Raw genomic sequence first — 26,819 nt, 5'->3', positions numbered from 1 at the left:
ACATCCTCTTCCCAGATTTTTTTTTTACCACAATTTTAGCCTTTCTCATGTTGTTTTTCCCTCATGAGTTTGTGTTGACAAAATTTAAGCATTTTGTAAATAGTTTTTCCATAACTCATTTGCATGTCACCACAGATTGGAGCGGTGTTAGGTTCCTTCTACACTGACTGAAACACAGTTATGTTCCCTTTGTACAACTATATTTGAAGAATTAAATGTTTTACAGAATTCAAGCTGTGTGCAAAACAGTAAAGTTTTCATGTCTGTGGTATGTTAGCTGAAGGTAGCGTGGGTTGTCACCTGACCAATACTGAGCAAAGTGAGGTGAAAATCAAACGCCCCTCCGTTAATCAGACGTACAGGTGGGGTAACTGTTTCCTGCTGCTTCTGTTTGGTTTGACTGCAGCGAGGTATCCGGTGTTTTCTGTCCTCGGCGTCTTTATGTGAGTATTTAAATGTCTTTTTCTGCTTTTCCTTTTACTCACACTGTGCGGCATAACTGCGCTCTTTTTCTGGATTTTCCGATTTTTTTTCCCACATTTTTCTAAAGTCGAAAATGTTGGGTTTAGATTTTCAGGTGGCTGTTTTTTTGTCACTCTTCAGCAAAATTGCGTGATTTCTTAACTTTAAAATGGTTCATTTTTACCTTCATCTCCACTGGTTTCTGTGCTTTCCCCCCCTGGACTTTGTGCACACTGCACAGCATTGTAGTGCATAGAGTGCATAGCTATTAGAATAATTTCCACTTGATTGATTTCTTTTTTGAATGGAAAAGTTCTGCAATGGCAAACACCAAGAAAAAGAGCAAGTCATGAGTGGATCCTGCTTTTGAACTTTGGGCTTGTAAAGACAAACTGCGATGTCTCTGAAGGAGTGAAACGTCTAATCTGAATACAAAGCATTTATTTTTTAAGCGTGTGCTTCTCTATACACATTTCAGACTAACAGTACAACTGATTAGTGTTTAATTTGAATACATGTAATTTCAGCCCAGTTAATCCACTGAGATCAGACACTGAGATCAGACACTGAGATCAGACTTGTGTAAGCAAATTATATCAAAAGCAGTCCTCTCATCCAAAACACTTCTTCAGATCTAAAACCTGAAGGAGAAACCAGGTATTTTCTGGTGAGGTTGTGACCTTGGACATCCGCACAGCTGCTGTCATCGTGTAGATCAGGGTGTCAGGATGTGACTTTCATCTGTAAAAGGCTCTGTGGATGATGATAGCAGGTGTTGTAGCCCACCTCCTCTGTTCACTAACACGAACAGCCAGAAAAAACACCAAATGTTGCACAGCGGATAATAAAGTGACGACAAAACTTCCTCTAAATGGAAGAACAAACGGCGTGAAAGACAAAGATAACTTGGAAAAGTTTCGTACTGAGAGTCGATCAGAACAAAAGAGGAAGTTTAAAAAAATTCTCGAGCTTTTTGAATTGATGAAGTTTTTTTTTATATGAATATGTAAAGTTTGTTTGTGTAGAAGTTTATTAAAACAAAACCTTTCATTGATGAGTGAACAGAGTAGCTACATGGGAACAAAACCAAAGAATTATGTTTCTTCAAAGTATTTTATTCTGCTCATCTTTTCATTTCATCAAACATACATACAGCTCTGTGCACCACACACTCAAACCTGAACCCCTGACAGCTCAAACACTCCGTTCATAGGTTTTCCTACAAATGGCTTCATCCTTCAGCTCGATTATTTGCTTTTTCTTTTTCATCAGAGTCACTTTCATTCCTGTGTTTCCTGAAATGTTTAAATTCACGTTTCTCTCTCCACAGATTCCACTTACATTCAGATAATATAGATATGAAGCACTCGGCTAACGGAGCGTCTGCACTGTTTCCTATGGTGAGTGATAGCTTTGCTTTGAACGATAGCAGTTTGTTGCTTTGTTTTCTCATCATTAAAGGAACAAAATGACTCTTTGCCCATTTCTCTCCCTGCACTGAGATCACATAAAAGAACAAAGATTTTAAATTGGATGTTTTTGATGTGCTCAGTGAAGAAAACTGGAGGTCAGGCTGTTCCTTTAATGGGTCTGTTTTTTCTCTGGTGAATATGGCCGGTTACTTAACAAGCAGACATTCAAGTAATCAAAGATGTGATGACATTTGAAGGAGTGAAAACATTCAAAGCATCAGCAAAGACCGAAGCACGCTCATATTTAAAGTCGTGATGAGGACTCTTTTCCTGCAGCATCCTGTACACGTTTGTTTCTTTTTGCTTTGAATCACATCTGGAGGCCTTTTTGCTCGACTTTTCTTACTTTACACCGATGCAGGCTTTATTGCTGAGACACTAACATTAGGTCTGATTTAGCTGAGAGCAACAGCAAGGCCACAAAAACCCACAAAAATAAAGTAAAAAATATGAATCGTTTCAGCCAAATTTACACCATGAAGCTTCCAGCAGCAGCACAACTTCAGCATTGGTATGTACATTAATTACAGTGTTTGTCCTTTACAAACTGTACACAGATAAACAGTGACTGATCCTCATGTATGTCCCACCTAATGTGGCATCTTCATCTTTAAGACAAAATACCTCCCGATCCCAGAAAATCAAAGGCAAAAATAACATTTGTATTACACCTATTATTGCCTTGTTAATTAACAGTATTAAGAATAAATAACATAAAAAAAGGGAGTGTTACCTAAAGTGTAAGATTAAAGGGGGCCTTTTTCAATCATTTCCAGCTCTGTATTTGTTATTCTTGGGCTATGTCAGAGTAGCTCTGCATAATTCAGTTGATAATAATCCTTATTTGTCTCTTGTAGCTCCTCCCCCTATTAGCCAACCGTCTTCTGATTGGCTGCCCCTCATAAAAAGACATACAAGTTAAACTGTGAACTGTGTGATAGGCTTCTGTAGGAGATATCAGGATATCCTCTCTCTATGACATCATACAGATCCACGAGTAGAAAAAAAAACTGTCAGTCTAAACTTTAGTCCTGCGGGGATTACGTGGACGCCCTGATTTAAAAACATGTTTCATGTGAGCATTTGTTTAGGTCCATTTTAACATTATCCTAAAAATACTGAACTAATTCCAGATAGAATCTTAACACAGACACCAAAATACGTGGAAATGTACATTTTGCCACATTATTTAACTTAAAAAATATTTCTTCAAGACCGAGGTTTAAAAATGGCATTTCCACAATAAATCAGTTTAACTGTGATTTAACCTGGTTTTTAAAAACAGTATTACTGTCATAATATAAGAGTTTACCTTTTAGCATCACATCATCTGTAGAAAATGTGAGAAATCTAAATGGCATTTACTGTCAAACCGATCCTGTTTGCACCGTTTTGATGTTTTCAAACTGAGATGGATCTGGAGGCGAGAGAGAGGTCTGAAACCACAACTGTACAAAAGCTTACAAAACCCCCAAATTATCTATATTACTACATGTATATCACTACACAGTATCAAAATCTGTTCAAATATCACGGCTGATGTTACGCCGAGAGGAAAATGAAGTATTTTAACTCCAAACTGTAGTAAGGATCAGTTTTTACAGACAAACCAGGAGCAGAGCTTTTAATAAACTTCAAATTCAAGAAGAAGTACATATCAATAAACTTATGTAAGATTTCTGTAAGGTAAATATTGTGAAGGTTAAACCTTCAAAATGCCCCCACACCAAAAAATGTCCTGGAAATCGGTTTAAGGCGAGCTGGTCTTTCACTGGATTTTTGTCTTGACTACAGTTAGAAAGAATCAAATTAAACGTGAGCTTTAACATTTTGAAGCTGCTGCTAATGTCAGTGTAATATAAAACCACTGCACTTTAATATGGAGCTGGAACAGTGAGCTGTGCAAACTGCTTTCTTTCTGCATTACAGCCTGTATGTGCGTCCTTTTAATCCTGCAGCGTTAGAGACATTTTACAAACAACGGTTTTGGTGAGCTCGGTGTGCAAATACAATAATGTAGCTCACAGGCATCTCATCTTTTCTTTAAAGTGCGGTAAAGTTTTGACCTCCAGATGTGCAGTTACAGCTGGTAACCATGTGAGGGCAGCACTCACACACTCTATTACTATTGCTGCTTTTTTAATTAAAATGACTTCATATACTATAACTAATATTGCAAAGAAACTACAGGTTCATCAGTAAGGAGAAGCTCTTCTTCCTCAAAGCAGTAAAAACCTCCATGCTTGGCTCTGAATCTCCGGCTGCCATGTTGGCCTGACTTTACGATCAGTAAAAATCACACTGGAGACTTAAAATGTGACAGAAATCACAGAGACATGATTTTAGACGTGTGGAAGCTCTGCATTGTTCTTCCTCAGAGGAAGCGTGTATTAGGGTTTCCTCCAGGTCAGAGGTGGGATGGCGGCGTTGACGCCGCAGCAGGAGTCGCTGATCTCCGAGTCGGCGGGGAGCGCCGGCTTCTTCCTGTCCTTCTCCTCGCTGTCAGAGTCATCCACCGTCAGCGAGATGAGCGAGGTGGACTTCCTGTGATGAGGATATGAAGTTAATGCAGGTAAATTACAAAAAGCTGCACCTGCGACACCTTTTCACCCTGCCCTCCCTGTGACCCTTGGTAGATATTTTTTGTGCGTTTCCTTGTCAGCTCATCAAAAACCCAACCTGACCGTCGCAGGTTTGCCCGAGCAAACCTTACCAGCACAATTTCAGGATGAAGGTAGAGACCAGGTCCTTCAAGCCAATTGGTATTATTGCTCTCTGAATATAAACCCTCAGGAGTGGAGCTGAATCAAACACAATGACAGATTATTGAGTTCCTTGAAAATATTTTGATATCTCATCCCAGGACAGCAGATTAACAGGCCTGTAGAAACCATAGTTTTGCAGGAAGAGGGCTGATATTTACTTACAGCTTCTCATAAACACAGTACATAATATTCTTTAAATCATCGTGAAGGCGTCACAGATTTCAAAGCTTAAATATATGAGGGGAAAAAAGTTCAAGACACGCTTAGTTCCCAGTTTATTAGCAGCACAATGCTAAAAAGACTGCAGTGCAATACCAACATCCTCCCTAAATACAGTGGGGCAAAAAAGTATTTAGTCAGCCACCGATTGTGCAAGTTCCCCCACTGAAAATGATGACAGAGGTCAGTAATTTGCACCAGAGGTACACTTCAACTGTGAGAGACAGAATGTGAAAAAAAAAATCCATGAATCCACATGGTAGGATTTGTAAAGAATTTATTCGTAAATCAGGGTGGAAAATAAGTATTTGGTCAATAACAAAAATACAACTCAATACTTTGTAACATAACCTTTGTTGGCAATAACAGAGGTCAAACGTTTACTATAGGTCTTTACCAGGTTTGCACACACAGTAGCTGGTATTTTGGCCCATTCCTCCATGCAGATCTTCTCGAGAGCAGTGATGTTTTGGGGCTGTCGCCGAGCAACACGGACTTTCAACTCCCGCCACAGATTTTCTATGGGGTTGAGGTCTGGAGACTGGCTAGGCCACTCCAGGACTTTCAAATGCTTCTTACGGAGCCACTCCTTTGTTGCCCGGGCGGTGTGTTTTGGATCATTGTCATGTTGGAAGACCCAGCCTCGTTTCATCTTCAAAGTTCTCACTGATGGAAGGAGGTTTTGGCTGAAAATCTCACGATACATGGCCCCATTCATTCTGTCCTTAACACGGATCAGTCGTCCTGTCCCCTTGGCAGAAAAACAGCCCCATAGCATGATGTTTCCACCCCCATGCTTCACAGTAGGTATGGTGTTCTTGGGATGCAACTCAGTATTCTTCTTCCTCCAAACACGACGAGTTGAGTTTATACCAAAAAGTTCTACTTTGGTTTCATCTGACCACATGACATTCTCCCAATCCTCTGCTGTATCATCCATGTGCTCTCTGGCAAACTTCAGACGGGCCTGGACATGCACTGGCTTCAGCAGCGGAACACGTCTGGCACTGCGGGATTTGATTCCCTGCCGTTGTAGTGTGTTACTGATGGTGACCTTTGTTACTTTGGTCCCAACTCTCTGCAGGTCATTCACCAGGTCCCCCCGTGTGGTTCTGGGATCTTTGCTCACCGTTCTCATGATCATTTTGACCCCACGGGATGAGATCTTGCGTGGAGCCCCAGATCGAGGGAGATTATCAGTGGTCTTGTATGTCTTCCATTTTCTGATGATTGCTCCCACAGTTGATTTTTTCACACCAAGCTGCTTGCCTATTGTAGATTCACTCTTCCCAGTCTGGTGCAGGTCTACAATACTTTTCCTGGTGTCCTTCGAAAGCTCTTTGGTCTTGGCCATGGCGGAGTTTGGAGTCTGACTGTTTGAGGCTGTGGACAGGTGTCTTTTATACAGATGATGAGTTCAAACAGGTGCCATTCATACAGGTAACGAGTGGGGGACAGAAAAGCTTCTTACAGAAGATGTTACAGGTCTGTGAGAGCCAGAGATTTTCCTAGTTTGAGGTGACCAAATACTTATTTTCCACCCTGATTTACGAATAAATTCTTTACAAATCCTACCATGTGAATTCATGGATTTTTTTTTTCACATTCTGTCTCTCACAGTTGAAGTGTACCTCTGGTGCAAATTACTGACCTCTGTCATCATTTTAAGTGGGGGAACTTGCACAATCGGTGGCTGACTAAATACTTTTTTGCCCCACTGTATGTATACCCAATAAAAAGTCTGGTATTGCTGCTGTCCAACCAGAGGTCAGCATCTGTCATTTCTATGGATACGTTCCAAACGTAGCACCAATCTCCTAATCTCTTTTTTTGCCCTTGATAGAAACACCAAAGAAAGGTGGGAAAGGGAATTTATGACTTTGGAAAAGAGAAGATCGGCGTGCTGAGAATCTGAACTAGCTCACACTAACACCATGACACTACCCAGGTCTTTGTTCAGCATGAGCTCTAGCCTGGTGTTTTGCACAGGTCATGTAAACAAGCACGACCAGTGAATCTAATAGAGTGTGTGTGTGTGTGTGTGTTACCTGTCTCCACTCTGTGTGATGAGCCTCCTGCAGGTCTCCATCTGGACATCCAGGCCTCTCTTCATTGAACACATCTCCATGTACTCGTGCAGGTGGCGGTTCATGTCGCTCTTCGCTGTGGCCAGTTCCAGCTGATGACGCACAGAGAGGCAGAAATGCTGACATTCCCACTGCTGTTTCATGACTGCTGCTAACTTTAAGGGGATCTTATTCTGTCTTTCCTTTCTTAAGTTTTAGTTGTGGTTATTTTAGCTTTTGGACAGTGAGGGGGAGACACATGCAGGCGATGTGTGGCAGGTCCCTGCAGCAGGGACAATTATAGGTATGAGAGTTGCCTCCAGCTCACTGTCCTTCTTCCCTTATTTAACACGTCCAACAGCACCTGACCTTCTCACCTCGATCTGGTCGATGGTCTCCTGGTATTCCTTCTCTCTAGATTTGAACAGAGACTCCGTGTCTTTGATCACTTCCTCAATGGACTCCTCCTGCAGAGAAAAAAGAAAAACGAAAAAGTCCAAGTTTGCTTCAGGTTTGACATTTTTCAGGGTCAAAGTCCAAATGTGAAAACTAGTCAACAGTCTCAATATATAAAGGAGTAGAAGATAATAGAAATAATAATAATATAAAATAATAAGTATTGTTTTTCTGTGTGAAACTTTGACAAACGGCTTCTAGGTGCAATACTGCCACCCTGTGGCACTAGCAGGTCATTACACATTACAAAGATCATTACAAAGATAAATAAACCTTTTCTTTCAGAACTTAATGACTATTTCAAAATCAATACTGTCCCTGCAGGAACCCCAAAATATTAAGCACACAGCTGTTCATGGCTGAGCCTCCTGTGAGTGCTCAGCCAGACGTGTTTCCCTCTTTGAGATTTAACTGCATTAGATTAGTTCTGCTTCTAATAATCAGCCAGTCACAGCGTGAAGGCTGAGCACTCTTTAGAACCACTGCTCTGCATTATTTTAATTATAATTAAGATTGAAATCACCAACAAATATATTTGAGTCAATATTGAAACAAAAAAGCAAACTGAATTTATTAGCTTCTATTAGCTGTGACCATCAGATCCTTAAAGGAGAGGTCAGAGGTCACACTTACAATCTTTACACACTACTTTCTAATGTATAAGTGGACAGTAAATGCTACACGTGTAAGAATAATTTCTTTTTGTCCATTTTCAATCAATAAATCAATGAGTTGACCTTGAAGAGCTTGAAGGACGTAAGCCAGATTTGAATGGATTTTTAACATGACCCTCCTCTGGACACCGAAGTTTTGAATCCACCTACAGCTTTTTGAGCTCTCATGTTTACAGACAGAATGACACTCAAAAAAGAACCTCATTGACTAATAAAAAGAATAATAAAAATAATAAAGGGATAATAAAAGAACTAGAAAGCGAAAATTTCGGAAGAAATTTTAAGTGTGCCTATGCCGCCGCTAATCAGTGTAGTTTGCCATTCAAACGGATACCGAGAGCAAAACTCAGCAGAGCAGCCATTCTCCACCATCAACTATGGTAAAACCAAACACCGCTCGCGCCTCACAGATGACAGCTTACAGTTTTGTGTAAAGATGAGGTGACTTCGTACAGCCCCGATTTGCAGACGCTGTGCACAGAGGTTCATAAGCAGACCCGACAATGTTTGCATGAACACGCTTTGAAGCATTGGGTTATGGACCACTTTTCACACATAGTTGCTGTACCCAAAAAAGCCGGCTGTAGCTTTTCATCTCACAGCCCGACACATACAAAAAAAAACAAAAAACCGAGAGAGCACAGACTTTACGCCTGAGAGGCGTGATTGCAGATGCCGCTGAGGTGGGTCCACCTCCCCTGCAGCGGCACTGCAGACCACGGCCTGCCACACACATCAAACACGTAAAATAAATATTTATGCACTTTTCATTCACTTTTTGTTTTTTGTTATTTTTACACAGTGTTCTGAATGATTAACAATGGTCTACAGCCAATCTTGTGTATTATTATACAAACTTTGGTTGTAAGATTCAGATAACTATTTAATAAAAGCTAAATATTTTATATGAGAGCAAGAAAGAAAAGTATATCTTTGTGTCCCCCTTTCCCTGTTAATGCCCTACCTGGCCCCCTGGCAAAAGCTTTGCTAGATCCGCCCCTGCACAGTTACCAGCTGTCAGCTACACAAAAAAAGGATCCTGGTGTTATTTGTCTCTCAGAAACAGTTCATAACTTCCCACGCAGTACAGTTATTGTAACTGTCAGCACAACGAAAATAAACCACACCTAAACTCTGTTTATATCTGACCCAAATAGAGTGCAGTTCATAACTTCTTACCTGAAATTCAGCCTCACGCTCCGACCGGCAGCCGCCTGCTTCTCCTGCTTTCGGTTTCCCTTATCCACGATTGAGCTCCGCGTTAGCCACCACCGGTCGATCCGCGGCCGCCTCGCATGTTTCTTTCCCCGCATACGAGGGGAAAGAGACATACACCGGTGGCTAGCTGCCCTCTGTTGTAGCTCCGCGTTAGCCACCACCTCACGCTCCTGCCTTCGGTTTCCCTTATCCACGACTGAGCTCCGCGTTAGCCACCACCAAACAACTCAGTTATTTTTCCCACATCGACCAGCATCTGGACAACCACCTTTCACTGTTTATACCGTTACTAAAACGAATAAATGAATTATCGGCCCATATAAACGAAAAATAAGTCCAGCTGAAAAACAGTCTCTTGGTGAGCGATCGGGTGGTGAAACGAGTGTCAGCCACCTCACTGTAAGCCAAGCCCGGGTGCTTTTGAGCGAAGCAGCGCTAGCCGCGCTAGCTAGCCGGCTAGCAGCAACATCGTGAGAAAACTGTTGCTAATATGGGATGTTTTGACAAAACGAGCAGATATTTGACGTTTACACACCTACATTCTCACCTGAAAATATCTTAAAAGTTTATTTTGTGACCTAGAAACACAAATAAGAGGAATATATTAAACGAAATGGTGGCCGCCATTGTTTGACTCGGTAGAGGCGTGCTATGAATTGTGGGATATGGAGTGTTCCACCAAGCATACACCCTTGCGGTTACCGTAACTATTCAATGGTTCGCGCAACCTTAAAAATTCCAATGGTTCCTGAAAGCAGCGACGCTGTGCGCGCCGTTGATATTGTCGTCATTACGGTAATCCAAATACGGGTAGACAGGCCGTACCACTCCCGACATACCACTAGAGAGAGCCAACACACCACAAATGAAGTTTGAAATCTGTTTCTATGGGGCCAAAAGTTGAATCTTTCTCATGGGCCTAGAAATGGGCCAAAATTTGCACTAAAATCTAAATATTTAAAAAACTATAACAGTCATAAACACCAAAAGTCATAGCATACTATTCCAGACCCAGCCGCACAAAAGGAAAAAGGAAAATAATAATAATAATAAATCCGACGAATAGTAATAAGTGTGCCTTTTGGCATAGGCACACTTAATAAATACACTGAATTAAAGAGGATTCATTGAATTAAATGTGTGAAGATGAGCTCTGCAGCTCTGTTTAGTTTCCTTGTTTCCTAACTAAGCGGGTCATTAACCTTGTTTAGTTTATCTGGTTAAAAGCAGCTTACAGGTCAGCAGGATGGACTCTGACGCGGCTGCAGACTAAAAACAGCTCGTCCACCAGGTCAGGTCATCCAAGTGGGACAAAATAACACTGCTGCTGACAGGAAACACCGAACACCTTCTGTTAGACAGCATGATGCTGCAGTGTCTTTAATCCATAATCCAACTTTTCAGGATGCTACTGCTCATATTTTATAAAAAATGTTTTATTTTTAGATAAATTCTAACACACACAGACAGCTGGATAGCATAGTAGTAGTATGACTACATGCCTTGGGAGCGGGAGTTACAAGTCTAATTCCCACCTGAGGCATCTGTATCCAGTAAGGGTCCCCCCATGCTAAGCAAGCCTACTGCAGAGAGATAACTATGAAGTCATAATGGATCAACAAGGTCCGCATCAGGTGTTGAGGAACCAGGGCACCCTGATGAGAACTGAGCTGTAGGTGCTTTTATGGCTAGAGACTACAACACACATGTTACGGCAAGGGGTCAGGGGGAGATATCATCACCCCCACCCCACCCGAGATTGGGTCCCTGATGGAAGAAGGATTGTTTAGTGTGTGAAGCTTGAAAGCTGGATCCTCCAGTAGCCAGTGACCAAGACTACATGAAGTACCCTCAGAAGCTCTACTAGATGATGTGAATGCAGCACTACAGACGATACCTGCCGAGACTAACCACCATCAGCATGGAGAGGGAGACTGGAGATGCTACCAGGCAGGGCGTATATGGAATGCCATAACCAAGTGGCTGGCATAGTATACAGAAACATCTGTGCTGAGTATGGGTTGAAAGTACTGAAGTCAAAATGCGAGACACCCCAGGGTGGTGGAGAATGACTGAGCTAAGATCCTGTGGGACTTCCAGATACAGACGGACAAAATGGTGGTGGCTAACCAACCGGACACAGTGGTGGTGGAGAAGCAGAAGATACACGGCCATACTGATAGCGAATGACAGCAACATCAAAACCAAGGAACACGAGAAGCTAGAAAAGTACCAAGGGCTCAGAGAAGATGTGGAGGGGAAGGTCCCAGTGGTAACTGGTGCACTAAATGCAGTGCAGCTAGGTGAGTGGCTCCAGCAGATCCCAGGAACTACATCTGAGATCTCTGTCTAGAAGAGCGCAATCCTAGGAACAGCTAAGATACTGCAGCAGGACCTCCAGGCCTCTGGTAGAGCACCCGAGCTTGAAGGATAGACCGCCCGCAGCACACACGTTTGCTGCAGTGTTTCAACACTTCCAGGTTTAACTCTTTTATATGGAAAAGCATGAAATGTGCAGATGTTTTCTCATTTAAGCTAAATACTATCAGATACACAACATGTATTATATCCCGTATTACATACAGTATTATCACACTGTGCTTGGTTGTCTGTCAAGGGTAGAAAGCAAGGAGCATTTAATCAAGTTAAATCCTGTCAATGCCCGTGTGTGTGTGTGCGTACCTCTCCTTGTGGTTCCACTCCTAGTGTGTATCCTGGAAAATCTTCCCACAGGAGAAGAGTTTCTTCAGTTTCCTCCCAGGCCAGACTGTCACAGTCATCCTCAAACTCACACTCCCTCCTACACACACACACACACACACACACACACACAAGCTGTTTAAGCATCATTTCTGAAAGTTTCAGACGTTAAATAAAGAACAAAAAACACCTACAGCTGGTTCAGCATCTTCTGCATCTGCTCATTAATCTGATTGGCCGACGTGCTGCATGAATCCTCGCTTTTGGCCCCACCTCCCTCGCTCTCCGACACGCTGAGCTCGTCTCCGTCCCCGCCCTTCAATGACTGCCCGCTGTGTTTTCTGACCCGGCGGCTCAAAGTGGAGGGCGGCGTGGGCACCTGCTGCGTGGAGACGGGTTGGTTTGAAAGTTGCAGCAGACTGTGGTTCAGGACATTTTGTGGCTGTGGATCTACCTGGAAGATGTGATTCATGTCCTCGCAGTTCCTCTGCTGGGCAACGTCACAGAGGCGGGCGGTGATGTCAATCCGGCGGCAGATATCCATGTCCACCTTCATGGCCTTTTCCTGGATTTTAGTGTCCAGATCTGACAGGTTCTGACCCAAAGACAGAAAAGTTTTCATTTTAGTCATATTTCCTCTTGTTCTGGTAAATAAACACAAAGCTAACAATATCATGTTTTTTCTGTGTATTTTTTCTCTGTCTATAAAAGGGAAAAAAGAGCATTTCACCATTTAAAAAAAAAACCTTTGTCAGGATATGGACCAATCGAGCTTATGTGCACAGTCCCAGGCCGACACATGTAATTAGATGTAATTAATGCCTAAAAACTAAATGGATGAAGTTGTGACTCATTTCTTTTTATAAAGCTGTAGCAGACTCACGTTGCTGACGAGTCCTTTGAAGAGAACGAGCTCCTCTTTCAGCCGCTTCACCCTCAGAGCCAGCTCGTCCTGACACACCTCGCTCTCCTGCAGGTCCTACGAACACAAACATCTGTGGGTCAGATCAATCAGCTCTGCACAGGTATGCAAGTGTAAGACATCCGTGAGGTCTTTATGTCCACACGTGATGTTTTCTTCAACCTCAATCAAAAACTTGAAATGTTTTTTCAGCTCATCTCAATCCCATCCCATTCCTGGTGCTTTTTCTTGGACCCATACGTTTTAAACCCACATTTCCTCCTATCTCCTTGTTCTCCTCTTTTTATTTAAAGTTTGAGCAGGTTATATGTTCTGTGAATGCAAACTCTAAGCACTAAAAATATCTGTATATCTGATGAAGTGTTAGAACATTTAAAACATCTGAGGTTACATATCTAAGAACTTTTTAAGGATTTGTAAAAACCCTGGAACAGCTGTTTTCTCTGCTCTGTGCATTTTCAAAACAGAAATAGAAATAGTGGTCCAGCTTGATGCTGTATTTCCAACTCACACAGCCCAGGCCCCGCTCTCGAGCTGCTCACTAATATTAGGTGTGCTCCAGGTAAACTGAACTATCCCCAACTGAGAGGACAAAGTTTACCGAAGGACACACGTCTTACTTTAAGGATCAGAGAGAAGTATGTAAAAACAGTTTTACCAGCTTCATGAAAATGACACGAGCTAAATTTGCACTGATGTGCTGATGCTTCAGCTTCAAAAAGCTGACTATCATCAGACCCGAGTTCATGATGAGAAGCTGACTGTGTCGGTAAAACCAAACACTTTTAAAATGAGAAACATTTAATCTGAACACAAGCTAATATTTTTATGTCAATTTTACCTCCTCGAGTTCAGCCACCTTCTCCTGCAGGTCCATTCTGGCTGTGTACTCTTCCTCCCATCTGCAAACACAAGCAGAGCAGACGTCTCACACAGAGTGAAGCACAGAAACTCTCTGAAGCAGACAAACACGTTTACGTGTGACAAAATAAAATGCAATAACACTAGAAAAAAAAAGTGAATGCATTCATACTCCACAAAGCATTACCACGGCCATCAGCTGTTTAGTTTAAGCAACACTTTCCTACAGAGTTTAACTCCGCCTACTGTGTCCCACAGTCAGAAGACTGAGCCACCTTAGCTGATGATGAGCAGCTCTACCTGAGCTCCTCGCCTGATCTCTAAGACTGAACTCAGACACTCTTTGGAGAAAACTCATTTGCACTAAACGTCCTCATGAGTAGTACTGAGCACTCAGTCGACAGCTCACTCTCACACTGGGCTCCTTGGTGGCGTTCGCCTGCCCCTGATCGCAGTCTCTCATCTCCTGACTCAACTTACTCCACCTCCACCACCTTCAACTGCAGCTGGTGACTTCTTTGGGAAATACAGTTTGATTTTGTGTGTGTGTTAGCTGACGTCACAATAATTAGTCTGTCAGGTTACCGTGGAGATTTTTTCAGATGGATTGAAACAGGCGATGAATTTTCGCTTCTTTATCTTCATGTCTGCAGCTTTAAGGCAAAAACCTTCATGATCACCTGACACAGACCCACACTGTGCAGCATCATGGCCCCTCCCAGCTCCACCGCTGTCATTACTCAGCATGTGTTACATAAGGAGAAACCAAGAAGTGTGCATTTGGAGCATGAAGGCATGAAGAGCACGCTGCAGTCACTACAAACAGAGAGCAGGACGACCGGCTCATATCTGGTTCCTGTGTTGTGGTGCGATGCCTCTTCTGCCTCATATAAATACGACCTCAGGATGATATTAAAAGAAAAATGGTTTGTCTTACTATTAGCACCACCATGTAATAAAGTGAGACAAAATCCGATTATATTCAATAATATATATTTTTTTTTTCTGTTTTTTTTTTTCTTTCTTTCTTTTTTTGCCTGTCCCGTTTGGTTCTTTTGCCATCAGAATTATTGTCTAAAGGCGAAGAAAGATGCCCAACAGATTTACTTTACCAAATTGACCATCCCAGCCTTGCCGTAATGGTCTATTTGATTCACCTTTTATTGTTTATTCTATTTATTTTTTTATTTTCACTTGCTAGATACGGGACAGACTTGAATGAGGAAAAGAAAAGGGAGAAAGGAAGAGGGGAAAAAACAGCAGAGAAGAGGGACGGGGATAAAGGGCAAAGAAACAAAAACCAACTAAATAAGCAGACAAAAAATAAATAAATAAATAAAATAAAAAATATACATATATCAATCACCTGGATCATCTGTTGAGAAAGAAAAAAGAAAACAAGCAGAAGAAAATGAGAGCAATACAATAAACAACATCACGATGATCTATGTGAATATAACAGGAAATACTAAATATTAAACATTATTGTGCAGCACATAAGATCGACAGCGCACAGTGTGCTTTGAGGTAGGAGCCAAAAAGGGTGTAGTTTGTGTGTGTGAGCACCTGTGTGTACACCTGTGAGCATGGACGCGCTTGTTTTTAAAAGGTTCCTTCATGTAATGATCTGCTAGAGGGTATATTCAATAATATTCAACCATCTCTCCTGATACGACACTAAAGCTTAATGTATAGTATTGATCGGATGTCTTTGCACTCATTCCTCACATATGTAAAGTAACATGAGATCAGAGGAAGCTTCTGAAGACCTCAAAAATAACTGTGACAAGAAACCCTTCTGGATGTGGACCGATCAGTGGATTAGATAAAGCTGATATACGATAGCAGGACATATGGTCTAATCTGTTTTAGATCATGAAAGTTTAAACTGGGGTAAAATCTCTGCAGTCACATGTATCACATGACTTCCTGAACAGCTGATCAAGAGAACACACCATCAGTGCAACACAAAGTCAGTTAAACTCCAGGGTTATTATTCTGCACTGTCAGGAAGCATAAACCATTTAACCATTGTCCCCTTCTGGCTGCCTCTGCCTCAATTTTATCCCACAACTTAGACATTCACATTACTCACACTCTCATTACACATACATATAGGATCTTGGGGGTGGGCACGATACACGGAGTCCAAAGTACCATCAGGGTGTATACCCCACCCCTGGCATCGTTGCCCACCTCTCAATTTTAAATACACGTAGACATTGAGGGCTAGCAGGAGGGACCATGCGCTTACCTGCTGCTCTCTGGCAGGTAGCTCCATGCCCTCCTGGGTTTTAAATGCACCTTAGAACACACATGCATCAACATTACAATGAGCGGGTGGAGGGAGGTTTGGAGTCTTCTCTCACCCCCGTTCTCTGCGACCTGCTGGAGCAGGGGGGCTAGGAGGAGGAGTTGGCCGTCCGACTGCGGTCTGGAGTGTGGAGCCTTCCTGCTGCTGCGGAGTCGGGGCGGTCTGCCTCCCCCCACCGCAGGGAAAAGGGAAACACCACCTGGGTCTGGGTGCAGTTCCCCCCTCCAGGGGCAAGGGTACCTAGACCCGGTTTGTAGAGTACGCTTGGGGAGTGTGATCGTGTGTACAGCGTCTCTTTATGTCTGTCTCCACGTTGGTTGAGTGTGGAGTAAGTGCATATGAGAGCATGAGGGGGGGAATGGATGTTTGTGTCTGTGTGTGCCTGTATATCTGTGTCTATATGTCAGGTTGGGTATCAGGCGCCACCTCTCTGGGGACATCTCAGGCCCTCCAAGGTTTGGAGGCCTATCTCCCCCTACCACCACTTCCCCTGCCAGTGGCGGACCCCCTCAGACATCGGTGCGTTGGTGGTTCTTTGTGTCCGGGGATGGGCGTCCAGGTACACACCGGCTCACTCCTTGGCGGCCGCTTATCGGGGCCTGGAGCCTGGGGCTCGCTCGGGCCACTTCGGAGGTGGGGTGCCCCCGGCCTCTCGGCCTGGGGCTCGGTCACTCAGGCGCAGCTGGCTGCCGGCGGAGCTCACGGGCGCGTCACTGCAACTCCCCCTGGCTTCTGCTCCGCGGCTGCTGAGTGAGCCCTCATCTGGGACTCTCCTCAGCTCTTACTGGAACAGTGGCGCAGCTGCCCCTCTGTTGGTCTTCCTTGGTCTCTTGTGTTCTGGGGGCCTCTGGATGTCTGGAGTTTTGATCTCCTCCATACCTGCTTCATGCCCTGGAGGACGGGGCTGTGGCCCCCCCACACCCTCTAGCAGATTATTACATGAAGGAACCTTTTAAAAAAACAAAAAACAAGCGCGTCCATGCTCACAGGTGTACACACGGGTGATCACACCCACAAACTACACCCTTTTTGGCTCCTACCTCAAAGCACACTGTGTGCTGTCGATCTTATGTGCTGCACAATAATGTTTAACATTTAGTATTTACTGTCATATTCCCATATATCATTGTGATGTTGTTTATTCTATTACTCTTGTTCTCTTCTGCTTGCTTTCTTTTTTCTTTCTCAGCAGGTGATCCAGGTGATTGATATATGCATTTTTTTTTCTCTGCCCGTTCTGTTGGTTTTTGTCTTTTGCCCTTCTCCCCCGTCCCTCTTCTCAGCTGTTTCTCTTTCCCTCTTTCTTTCTCCCCTTCTTTCCCTCAGTCAAGTCTGTCCCGTATTCAGTAAGTGAAAATAAAATAAACAATAAAAGGTGAATCAAATGGACCATTACGGCAAGGCTGGGATGGTCAGTTTGGTAAAGTAAATCCGTTGGGCATCTTTCTTTGCCTTTAGACAACAATTCTGATGCAAAAGAGCCAAACGGGACAGGCCAAAAAAAAAAAAAAAAAAAAAAAAAGGAAGCATAAACCATTGTGAGTCCATTCGATCTGCTTTGGTGCCAATGACAATGACAACAGGTGCTCTGGAGAGGCACCAACAAGCCAACTCAAAGCCTGAATATTAACTATGAAGCAGCTGGTGTGTTTCAGCTGCAACGACACGAGTCAGTGCTCAGATATGAAAACCAGAGAGAGCGAGCTGCTGTCCTCGCTCTCGTCTGTTTGCCAGTCCTAACACGCAGCTCTGCAGTGAGGCTGCTGGTGGTCGGTGTGTTTGACTGATTAAAGACACAGCAGCCGGTGTACCTGCGCTGACGTCCTAACTGCTGGGTGATGCAGACGCTTCGTAAACCGTTTACCGTTTACTTTTTAAGAATGAGCCCAGGCCACTGCGCTGCACTCAGATGTGACGTCAAAGAATTTGAAAAGCCCTCTGCAGTAACGACGCAGCTCGTTTGATCAAACCACCTGAAACCGACTTGTTCTCAGAGCGAGCCAATATCGACTGAAAGGCTCAGAACCATTTAATACTGATTTCCTTTAAGTGAGACTGTGATCTTTATCTCCAATGAGGTTTTAGCTGCCGACCTTCATCAGAGCTGGGCAATACTGTGAATGTGAATTTCACCATCCTCACACTGAAGTTACATCTGCAGAGGTCGTTGTTCTGTCCTTAGAGAGAGCATCAGTGACACACGGGCAGAAAACACCTCAGTAAACAGCAAACTGCAGCTCTGTCATTTATTTATAGATGCAGAAGCCAAAAAGTAAAATCACCATGGCTGCAGCATCACACAGCAAAGCTGCTAAATATTAATCAAGGTGAACGGCACCTGGAGCAAAATCAAGCTCACCAACAAAGTGATTTTAAAACTGTTCCAATTTCAAAGAGACAAAGAGAAAAATGAGAAGTTACACAAAGCTTGTGACAAAAAAAAAAAAATCATCACAAAAACATCCTTGTCAAAAGTGGCAAACATCGGATTTACTCTGACCACCTTAAACATGCTGACATCTAAAAACTAAAAACTATGCTAAACTGACCTACAGCCTGTGGAAAAGCAAACTGCTCGACCTACAATCTCCTGACCTCTTTTTACCATCTCATCATCACACAGTGGATCTCCTTATAAAGTGTGACAACACCTGCAACAGGTTCACAAAAACCTAAAAAAACTACCTAGTACACATTTAAATGAGCAACTTTTCCTGAAAAAACGGGACGTTTGCACCTCACATACAGTTATAAACTCATCAGCACCCTCTTTAGTTCAGCTCTAATCAGCCAATGCATTTGGGCATGCAGACATTATCAAGACGATGCCCTGAATTTCAAAGGAAAAAGCAGTATAAGGAGGAAAGGTGATTTAAGTGACTTGGAACGTGGCATCGCTGTCGGTGCCAGTTGGTCTGAGTATTTTAGAAACGGCTGACCCACTGGGAATTTCCCACTACGGTTTATAAACCGTTGAGGAATATTTCAAGCACCTTGTTGAATCTATGCCATGAAAACGAAGGCAAAACAGGGTCCAACCCAGTACTAGGAAAGGTACCAGTATACCTAATAAAGTGACCAGTGAGTGCAACTTATAACAGTTAAAGGGAGATAAACAGTGACACACACTCTTCCTTAAATCTTTCCCCTTTAAAGATGCATGTGACGACCTTCCTGTACCTTTAATGATGAGGTTCTGACACGTCAACAAAGACGTGATTTGACGGCCATGAGAACAGTATGTGCACAATGATGGCTGCACAGGCAGCGTCCACCCTGAAAAAGTTTGAATGCACATCCAGTCATGTTGTTCAATAAGCAGGCTGAAATAAACAGAAACTGCTTAGAGCAGAAAACTGCTTCAAGGGTTAAACCTAACAGGCTCTCAAGGAGTAAAGACATGACACTATCAGGAAACCTGCGTCTGTATGCAAGGTGATGCTATCTCGCTCTCCTCCAGCACACAAAAAAGTATGAGTCACTGACATTTGCTGCTCTCTGTTACAGAGTGAGCGATTAATGCCAGAGGAGATAACACAACAGTGTCAGTGTGTATTTATGTGCAATATGTGGCTGAAAATCTGCAGATGTTTGATCTGGTCTGACCAGTGAAAGCACATCAGCTCACATCATCTCAGTAACGCTGTTTGGGAGAAAAACCTCCCAACCCGGTGTCAAATAAACTGCCCTCATATGCAGCCTCTATAATGTCACCAGTGCTTCTGGACTGCACGTTTTAAAGACTCAAGACTGCCATTTGGGTTACCACCATGTTGGATTTCGTTTGTTGGAGCCAGAGATTGGGACACGATGGTGGAGGGCTAAAGCATGATTTGCCAGCTCCATTCATAAACTGTACAGCTGCATTCATAGACTTCCTGTTTGAACTTCACTCTTGCAGTCAGCCTCAAGTGGACAGTAGAGGAAGTGCAGTTATTGGCACTTGCACACAGTCAGCTTTATTGTTTTAACCCTTAGAGTTTACTCAACATCTGATTGGATAACTTCCCAGATACGGGGAGTAGAATTAATGCTGTGCTTATTAAATGGCACGCTCAGCCATCCATACGTGTCTGCATACTTTTAACTTCTATTAATCATTATTAATGTTTGCAAAAAGCAGAACGTCGGAGAAAGAAACCCGAGCATTTTGCAGCTGTGTAGTTTGGAGACGAGCTAATGATGACGACAAAGATGTTGATGTCAGCGCCTCTCTGACGCTGCAGAAGCTCGCCTCGGACACACTGGGTGGGGAGGTGGGGAGTGCAGAGAGGGATGAGGAGTCAGCGAGGACAGAGAGACTCAAAGAGGAAGACCGGGCAGAGTGAGAGCATTTAGAAATGGAGAAATGTAATAAGATGCCAGACGCTGAGAGGGAAGCAGAGGGTAAAAAGATAAAATGGAGAGAAGGAAGAGAGGGAGGTGTCAGGTGGGGTGACATCACTGCTGGCAGTCACAGGCCGGTGCTGCATTGCAGGTACCAAAACAAGACCCAGCAGGGAGGAGGAGGAGGAGGAGGAGGAGGAGGAGGGATAGAAAAAAAAGGATCAAACAGGAGGAGGAAAGAAAGAAAGGAGGGGATGACTCATGAGAGAGAAAAACAACAGCTCATCTTCAACTTGTCCCCAGACAGCGTGTCCCTGCAGACACACATGAAGCTGAACGTGTCACATGAAAGGGAAACTGAAGACCTTTATCCTCACTGGAAAGAAAATCAGTCAGCTCAGGAAGAATATTGTTATGTATTTGTAATTTTGCTTTTTGAGTGAATTTTGGTGTTTCTATGCTCAACCCATGTAACTGCGACACAGTTTTGCCAGCAAGGAAATAAATAAAAGAAAGACTTTCACATTTGTCCGTCAGAGCTGCATCGATTCAGGCTTTTAAAGGGCTCTCCATGGTAGATAATTAAACTTGCAAAGAACATTTGTAAAATAATATATAAAAACCCTCGTTAGCTCCCTGCACACAAATAAAAGTCCTGATTAGGAGGATGGAAGGGTTTGGGATTTTGTTTTTCTTTGATTGATTTACTTTTGCTTTTCCTTACTGGCGAGGCTCCGGTACCAAAAGCTATCAGGTTAGGTTACATCTTTGACAATGAGGTTTTTAGTTCTGAACGCCAAAATCTACTCGCTAAATTTAAACAGCTAACCGTGGTTTGGGTTAAATTATTCCCCTTTGCAACGTTAACCCAGCACACTGAAAAATGTTGCATTTAAGTTCCACTGCACTTAAATGTGGCAACAAAGTGTCTTTTCAAGTATCTCAGGAGTGGCAGTCCCACATTAATACCCAAACCAAGCACGTCGTGTTTAATATGTCTATAAACCATTCATGTCAGATTTTTGTTGATGAACTTGCTGCTTTCTGAGTTTCACTTTCATTTACTTCATTAAACGTTTGAGCTCTCACCTAACCTTTTACTTTATTGTGCTCCAGAGTAGCGAATGCTTAAGGACACTGCAGTAATCATCTATCCTGTCATGACAAAATGACTGAAAACATGTTAAAATGATTCAAACTGGTGCCCGCAAATTTTTAAATCGTTTCTATCTGCACGTCACTCTCAAAGGTCTTAAAAAGACAAGAATTTAATGTAATTTAGTGCAGTGCAAAAACTAAAAGCTCAGCAGTATCTGAACATCACAGGTCAGGGAGTCACTGCTGTTGAGTGAAATCGATGTGACTGAAGGTCTGTCATGCCGAGGCCTCCTGCCTCAGCAGGCTGATGCACAAAGCAGTGAGGTCAGTGCTTTTTCAGCATAAAGCAGCGGTGCAAAATAGTGTTTCAATGTCTTTAAGAGGGGAACAGGTCAGCAGTGAAACTGTTTTTTCTGCGAGCTGTACAACAAATCTACTGCCTAAAATAAACCACGACTGCAGAAGATTAGCAAAAACGCAGGTAGCGTTGAAGCACCCTGCTCTGCACCAACTACATATTTCCCCAGGGTAATGAAAAATAAGATGTCGTAAAATTACATGTAAATTGTGATAAAGCTCATAAAAAGATCCAAGTAGTCCTCAAAATAAAGCAGTGACTGGCACCAGAGTTCACTGATTAATCCAGAGAAATAAACAGCTGACAAATGAAGGCAAAGCACTTTCAGATTTTATGACTCAAACAGTGTTTCTGCGGAGTTTTGCAGCACTTTTAAAAAGCGACCGACTAAAAACATCCTGTAAAGCAGCCCTGCTCATTGATCAGCAGCATCGCCCTCGCTGACCCCGTACAGCCAGAGACATTAATGGCAGCGCCCATCCTCGCAGGGTGACTTATGACTGCACTTAAATATAATAACTATCAGGTTTCATGTTTTTCTGACCAATCAATCACTGCAGAGAGGAACTGGAGCCAGCTTGGTGATCGGGTCGGCCATTTTCTTACTCAGCTGTACCTTTTCACTATTTTTCATCTAAGATATCAGTGGTGCTTTTATCTGTATTTGGAAACCAATACTTAGCTTTGTTTAGTAGTAGAAATGTAATCAGTTTTACATCGATGATGAGTTTCTTTTCCTCCTAACAAAAGGGCTTCAAATGATGTCTTATTTACTTTGAATTAAAGATGAGCAGCATTGGTGTTTTCTTGGTATCAGAGGGCAGGTGCTGCTGCTGCGGCCCGTCATCAATATTTTGTGGTTTCAGGTCGATATGATTCTGAGAAAAGGAGTCAGATGACCCTGAAACACTCAGAGTGATGCTTTCATCTTTTACTACATCCTTCTGTTTTTTTACCCTCAGCTAAACAGACAAAAACTATCAGGAATTTCTCAACTTTCAATAAACCGTATGTTATCTTATACTTTGTTGTGTTTCTGTTTTAATATGGAAATCTCACATCAAGTGACAGTAAATCATATCATCAAAAGAATTTGGAAATCTCCGTGCACAATGGGCAAGGCTTAAAATGTGGACTGGATGCTGGATCTTTGGGTCATTGAGTGGCACTGCGTTAAAAGCAGACATTAATTCTGTGATGGAAATCACAGCAGGGGCTCAGGTACACTCCCAGAAATCACTACCTGTGAGCACAGTTCAATCTGGGTTAAATCTCTGTCATGTACAGAGAAAGACACATCCAGAAACACTGCTGCCGTCTTTGGGTCAAAGCTCATTTAACATGGACTGAAGTAAAGCAAAACAATCCAAATGTGGAATTCTATTTGGAAAGCATGGATGCTGTGTCTGCAAACTAAAGACAAGAGAGACCATCCAGCCTGGCACTCAGAATCTTTGTCTGCATCTCTGACAGTATGGGGGTGCATTAGTGCCGATAAGGCACTAGCAGCTTGCCCCTTTGGAAAGGCACCATCGATGCTGAAAGGTATATACAGGTTTTAGAGTAACATGTGCCCCTATTCATTTTTCCCCAGGGAAGGTCTTGGATATTTCAGGAAGACAATACTAAATCTGCATTAAATACAACAGCATGGCTCTGCGGTAAAAAAGCCCGAGGTTGAACGACCTTCACCAATGAAAACATGTGGACAATCATAAAATGGAAAATAGGATAAAGACGACCCAGGACTGTTGAGCAGCTAGAATCCTGTGACAAGAACAGGACAGCATTCCTCTCCAAACCGTCCAGCAGCTGGTCTCCTCAGTTCACAGACAGCAGAGGGGTAAACACAACCCTCCCTGAACGTTTTTGAGACGTTGTGCTGCCATCAAATTCAAAATGATCTAATATTTTTCTTGATATGCTAAATTTTCTCAGTTTAAACCTTTGATATTTTTCTCCATTCATGTGTGTTTTTGATATCTGCAAAGCACTGTTTTTATTTACATTTTACACAGTGTCATTTTTTAGAAACTGTGGTTGTAGAAACTGAGTCACCTTTTACTGAATGCTGAATATCAGTGAGTGCATTTGTCAGTGAAGAAAGACACACATGAACCACAGCAACATGAAAAAGAAAAAAGTTGATTTAAATCACATCTGAAAACATATTTTTATAAACTAGTTCTTTGTTCATATTGTGTCTTCTGGGCTTTTTGTTGTTTTACTAACTGCCTGATGTTATTGCAATGTTTGATATCTTTTATTTGTTAAGGAAAATGTGTATTTTGCATTCCTATTTTCTTGTTATTTTCACTCAGCTTCACTGTAAGTCTGTTCTTTCACTGTAGCTCTTGGGTGTAGACCTACTGAAACTGAAACTTGCACCACGCACTGACATGGAGCCAAAGGTTTGAGGTTTTGAAGCAAACTGCAACTTTCATTATTACGCTGCTATTTCTGGGAATATCACTTTTGATGGTTTGAAGTACTTTGTAAACTCAGCTTCAAAGGTGCTGCATAAATAATTTCTATTACCTGAATCACTGCTTCTTTTGTGTGACCAAATTGCGTTATTATTTTATACAAATCTGTTGCTGCAATTGTAAATTTAAAGCAAATTGTTATTTTTCTTTAATTTTATTAAGATTAAAAAATACATTAAAAAAATGAGCTATTGTTTTATAACACAGTTTTATTTATTTTTTATTATTTTGTGAATTACAGCTATTATTTAACTAAGAGTTCAACAGAACCACTGACCCCATAGCCAAGGTCTATTAGACAAGTATAATAGAGAAGTTGATCTGCAGTTGCTGGCCCAACTGGACTGTTTGGAACCTGACGATATGCTCAGTGATGCAGAAGAAATCTCTGAATGTCTAAGCAGCCGAATCCTTAATCTCCAAGACAAAAATCAGACCTATGATGTCATAAACCACCTGTGCACGCACACTCACGCGAGCACACACACACACACACCATGGTGAAAACTCCACATCACAGGTAAAGCATCTTATCACCCAGCGCCCCTTACCTCCTTTTATATTCATCCCTTTCTCTCTTCACTTTAGCCAGCACGTTGTACAGAGCCCTGATCTCCGGCGTGATGGTGTCGATCTGGACTCCAACGCCGTCCGGGTGCGTCCAGGAGACCCCGGGCCCCGTGACGCACGACTCCCTCCCGGTGCCAAAGCGGCGGGTGTGGTTGAAAGACCAGATCGTCCCGGGGAGGAAGCGAGGTGGCGGAGGAGGGGGAGGTGGGGGAGCGTTGGAGGTGTTTGTCCCGGTGTGGGTGGAGTACTTCTCGTTGATGTTGGTGATGGTTTTGGTTGGGTCCATGGGACTCAGAGCCGGGCTGATGGAGAAGCCGGAGGTGGTGAGGTTGGAGTTTGAATCCGTGCTCAGGTATTTGTTGTCAAACAGAGGAGGGGGGTTCAAGGTGGGGGAAAGGAGGCCTCCGGGCAGGTAGGCAGAATTGTTGGCGTTGAGGAGCGGGATGAAACCCGGCCTTGGAGGGATAGGCCCGATGAATCCGGTCTGGACTCCTATGTCTTTGGTGAGGGGCTTCTGGTGTCCATCGCCCCCGCTGTTGCCCTCCAAAGCCTGCTGCAGCTGCTTCTCCAGCACCTTGTTCCTGCGCTCCAGCTCGTGCACTTTGGCCAGAAAGCAGCGGAAGCGCAGGTTCAGGGTCTTCAGCACGCTGATGTTGGAGCCCAGGTCGTTGCGCAGAGCCGTGGCCGCCGGGGGGACGCGGTGCAAGGGGCTGCTCAGGTGCAGGTAGGCGAGGCCCGACGGTGGCAGAGCGCCCAGGTCCAGCCCGGACAACCCATCAAGCCCGAACCTGCCGTGGTCCCCCAGGAAGTAGCCCGGGTCTGGGATGGCGGAATCTGTTTGGCTCGGCATTTGGGGATGTTGCTGCTGCGGTGCCAGGAAACCGCTCTCCTCCAGGACCGGATTCATACTAGAGTAGGAAAATCTGAAGTGCTCGAAATCCGGCATGAACCCAGACTTTTATAGATTCACTCGGAGAGGCAATTTAATATATTTATGATCCCAAAGTGGAACTTGGCCCAGCAGCCTCTTCTCGATTACACCCGATGACCCTCTTTATGCGGAGGAGCTGTGCGCTGAAAGTCAGAGGATGCGTTTTAAAATGATGCTTTAAGGGCCCAAAATGGCAGTATAATGATCAAATCCAAAACGAGCACTGCAGTAAAGCTGTGCGCGCACAATGGAGCATAAAACTCGTAAAAGCAGATACACCACTGCACCCTGCAGCAGAATTACGGTAAACTTTTAGGCAGGACTAATTTCTAAAGCGAGATAGAGCCGCGATGCGCACTACCAAAACGTGATTTCTCTTAATTCAAGCACTGGAGGGGAAAAAAAAGAAAGAAAGAAAAAAAAACCCATCACGCTAAATAAATATTACTTTGCCTTTATGAACATTTATGCAACGTACCTACAGTCCGAGGTGTAAACGCCGACTGTGGCTCCAGGTAATCAGGCGAAGTCAGTGAATCAGCGGTGCGACACAGACCAGGAATAAACAAGCGAGTGACTGCGGCTGCAGCTTACCGTACTCATTCTGAAAGCAGGACACCAAGACGTTTCAACTACAGTAATAACCGGACTAAAGGAGAATCTACTTAAACGTAAATGAAAGCATTTTGGTATAAATACCAACAACCGAAGTTTAGAGCTCCTCAATTAGCCAAAATTCCTTTAAAATAGTTTAACAAGCACACAAATCTGAGAGAAAGCTAGCGCCAATCTGCGCACTTGTTTACAGAGATGACACTTATAGAAACTAGACAGTTTGAACAACTCCAGATGCATTAACGACCTTCCAGCAGTCAGACTACAAATGCATTTCAACTTTATGCAAAACCACTTTGGTGACAT

At 43.2% G+C, this 26,819-nt stretch overlaps 1 protein-coding gene across 4 annotated transcripts; it reads right to left on the bottom strand.

Moving 5' to 3' along the window:
- Positions 1 to 1,556: 1,556 nt before the first annotated feature.
- Positions 1,557 to 26,625, bottom strand: iffo1a (intermediate filament family orphan 1a). Of its 4 annotated transcripts, none has more exons than XM_082522740.1 (10): positions 26,377 to 26,622; positions 24,949 to 26,041; positions 13,796 to 13,856; positions 12,916 to 13,011; positions 12,487 to 12,627; positions 12,227 to 12,414; positions 12,015 to 12,132; positions 7,362 to 7,451; positions 6,967 to 7,097; positions 1,557 to 4,478 (listed from the first exon to the last, which is right to left on the bottom strand). In XM_082522740.1, the coding sequence occupies exons 2-10, from the start codon at positions 25,911 to 25,913 to the stop codon at positions 4,325 to 4,327; spliced, it is 1,944 nt and encodes a 647-aa protein (XP_082378866.1). In that variant the 5' UTR covers positions 25,914 to 26,041; positions 26,377 to 26,622; the 3' UTR covers positions 1,557 to 4,324. The 4 variants fall into 4 exon arrangements, with proteins under 4 accessions (XP_082378866.1, XP_082378867.1, XP_082378864.1 ...); XM_082522741.1 differs by having other exon boundaries at positions 12,227 to 12,411; positions 26,377 to 26,617; XM_082522738.1 differs by having other exon boundaries at positions 12,227 to 12,627; positions 26,377 to 26,625.
- Positions 26,626 to 26,819: the final 194 nt, after the last annotated feature.

The sequence above is a fragment of the Aulonocara stuartgranti genome (genome assembly GCF_965226115.1).
Source record: "Aulonocara stuartgranti genome assembly, chromosome: 22".
Classification (NCBI taxonomy): domain Eukaryota; kingdom Metazoa; phylum Chordata; class Actinopteri; order Cichliformes; family Cichlidae; genus Aulonocara; species Aulonocara stuartgranti.
The sequence above is the reverse complement of the archived record's forward strand: the minus strand, read 5'-3'. Positions and strand labels throughout refer to the sequence as shown.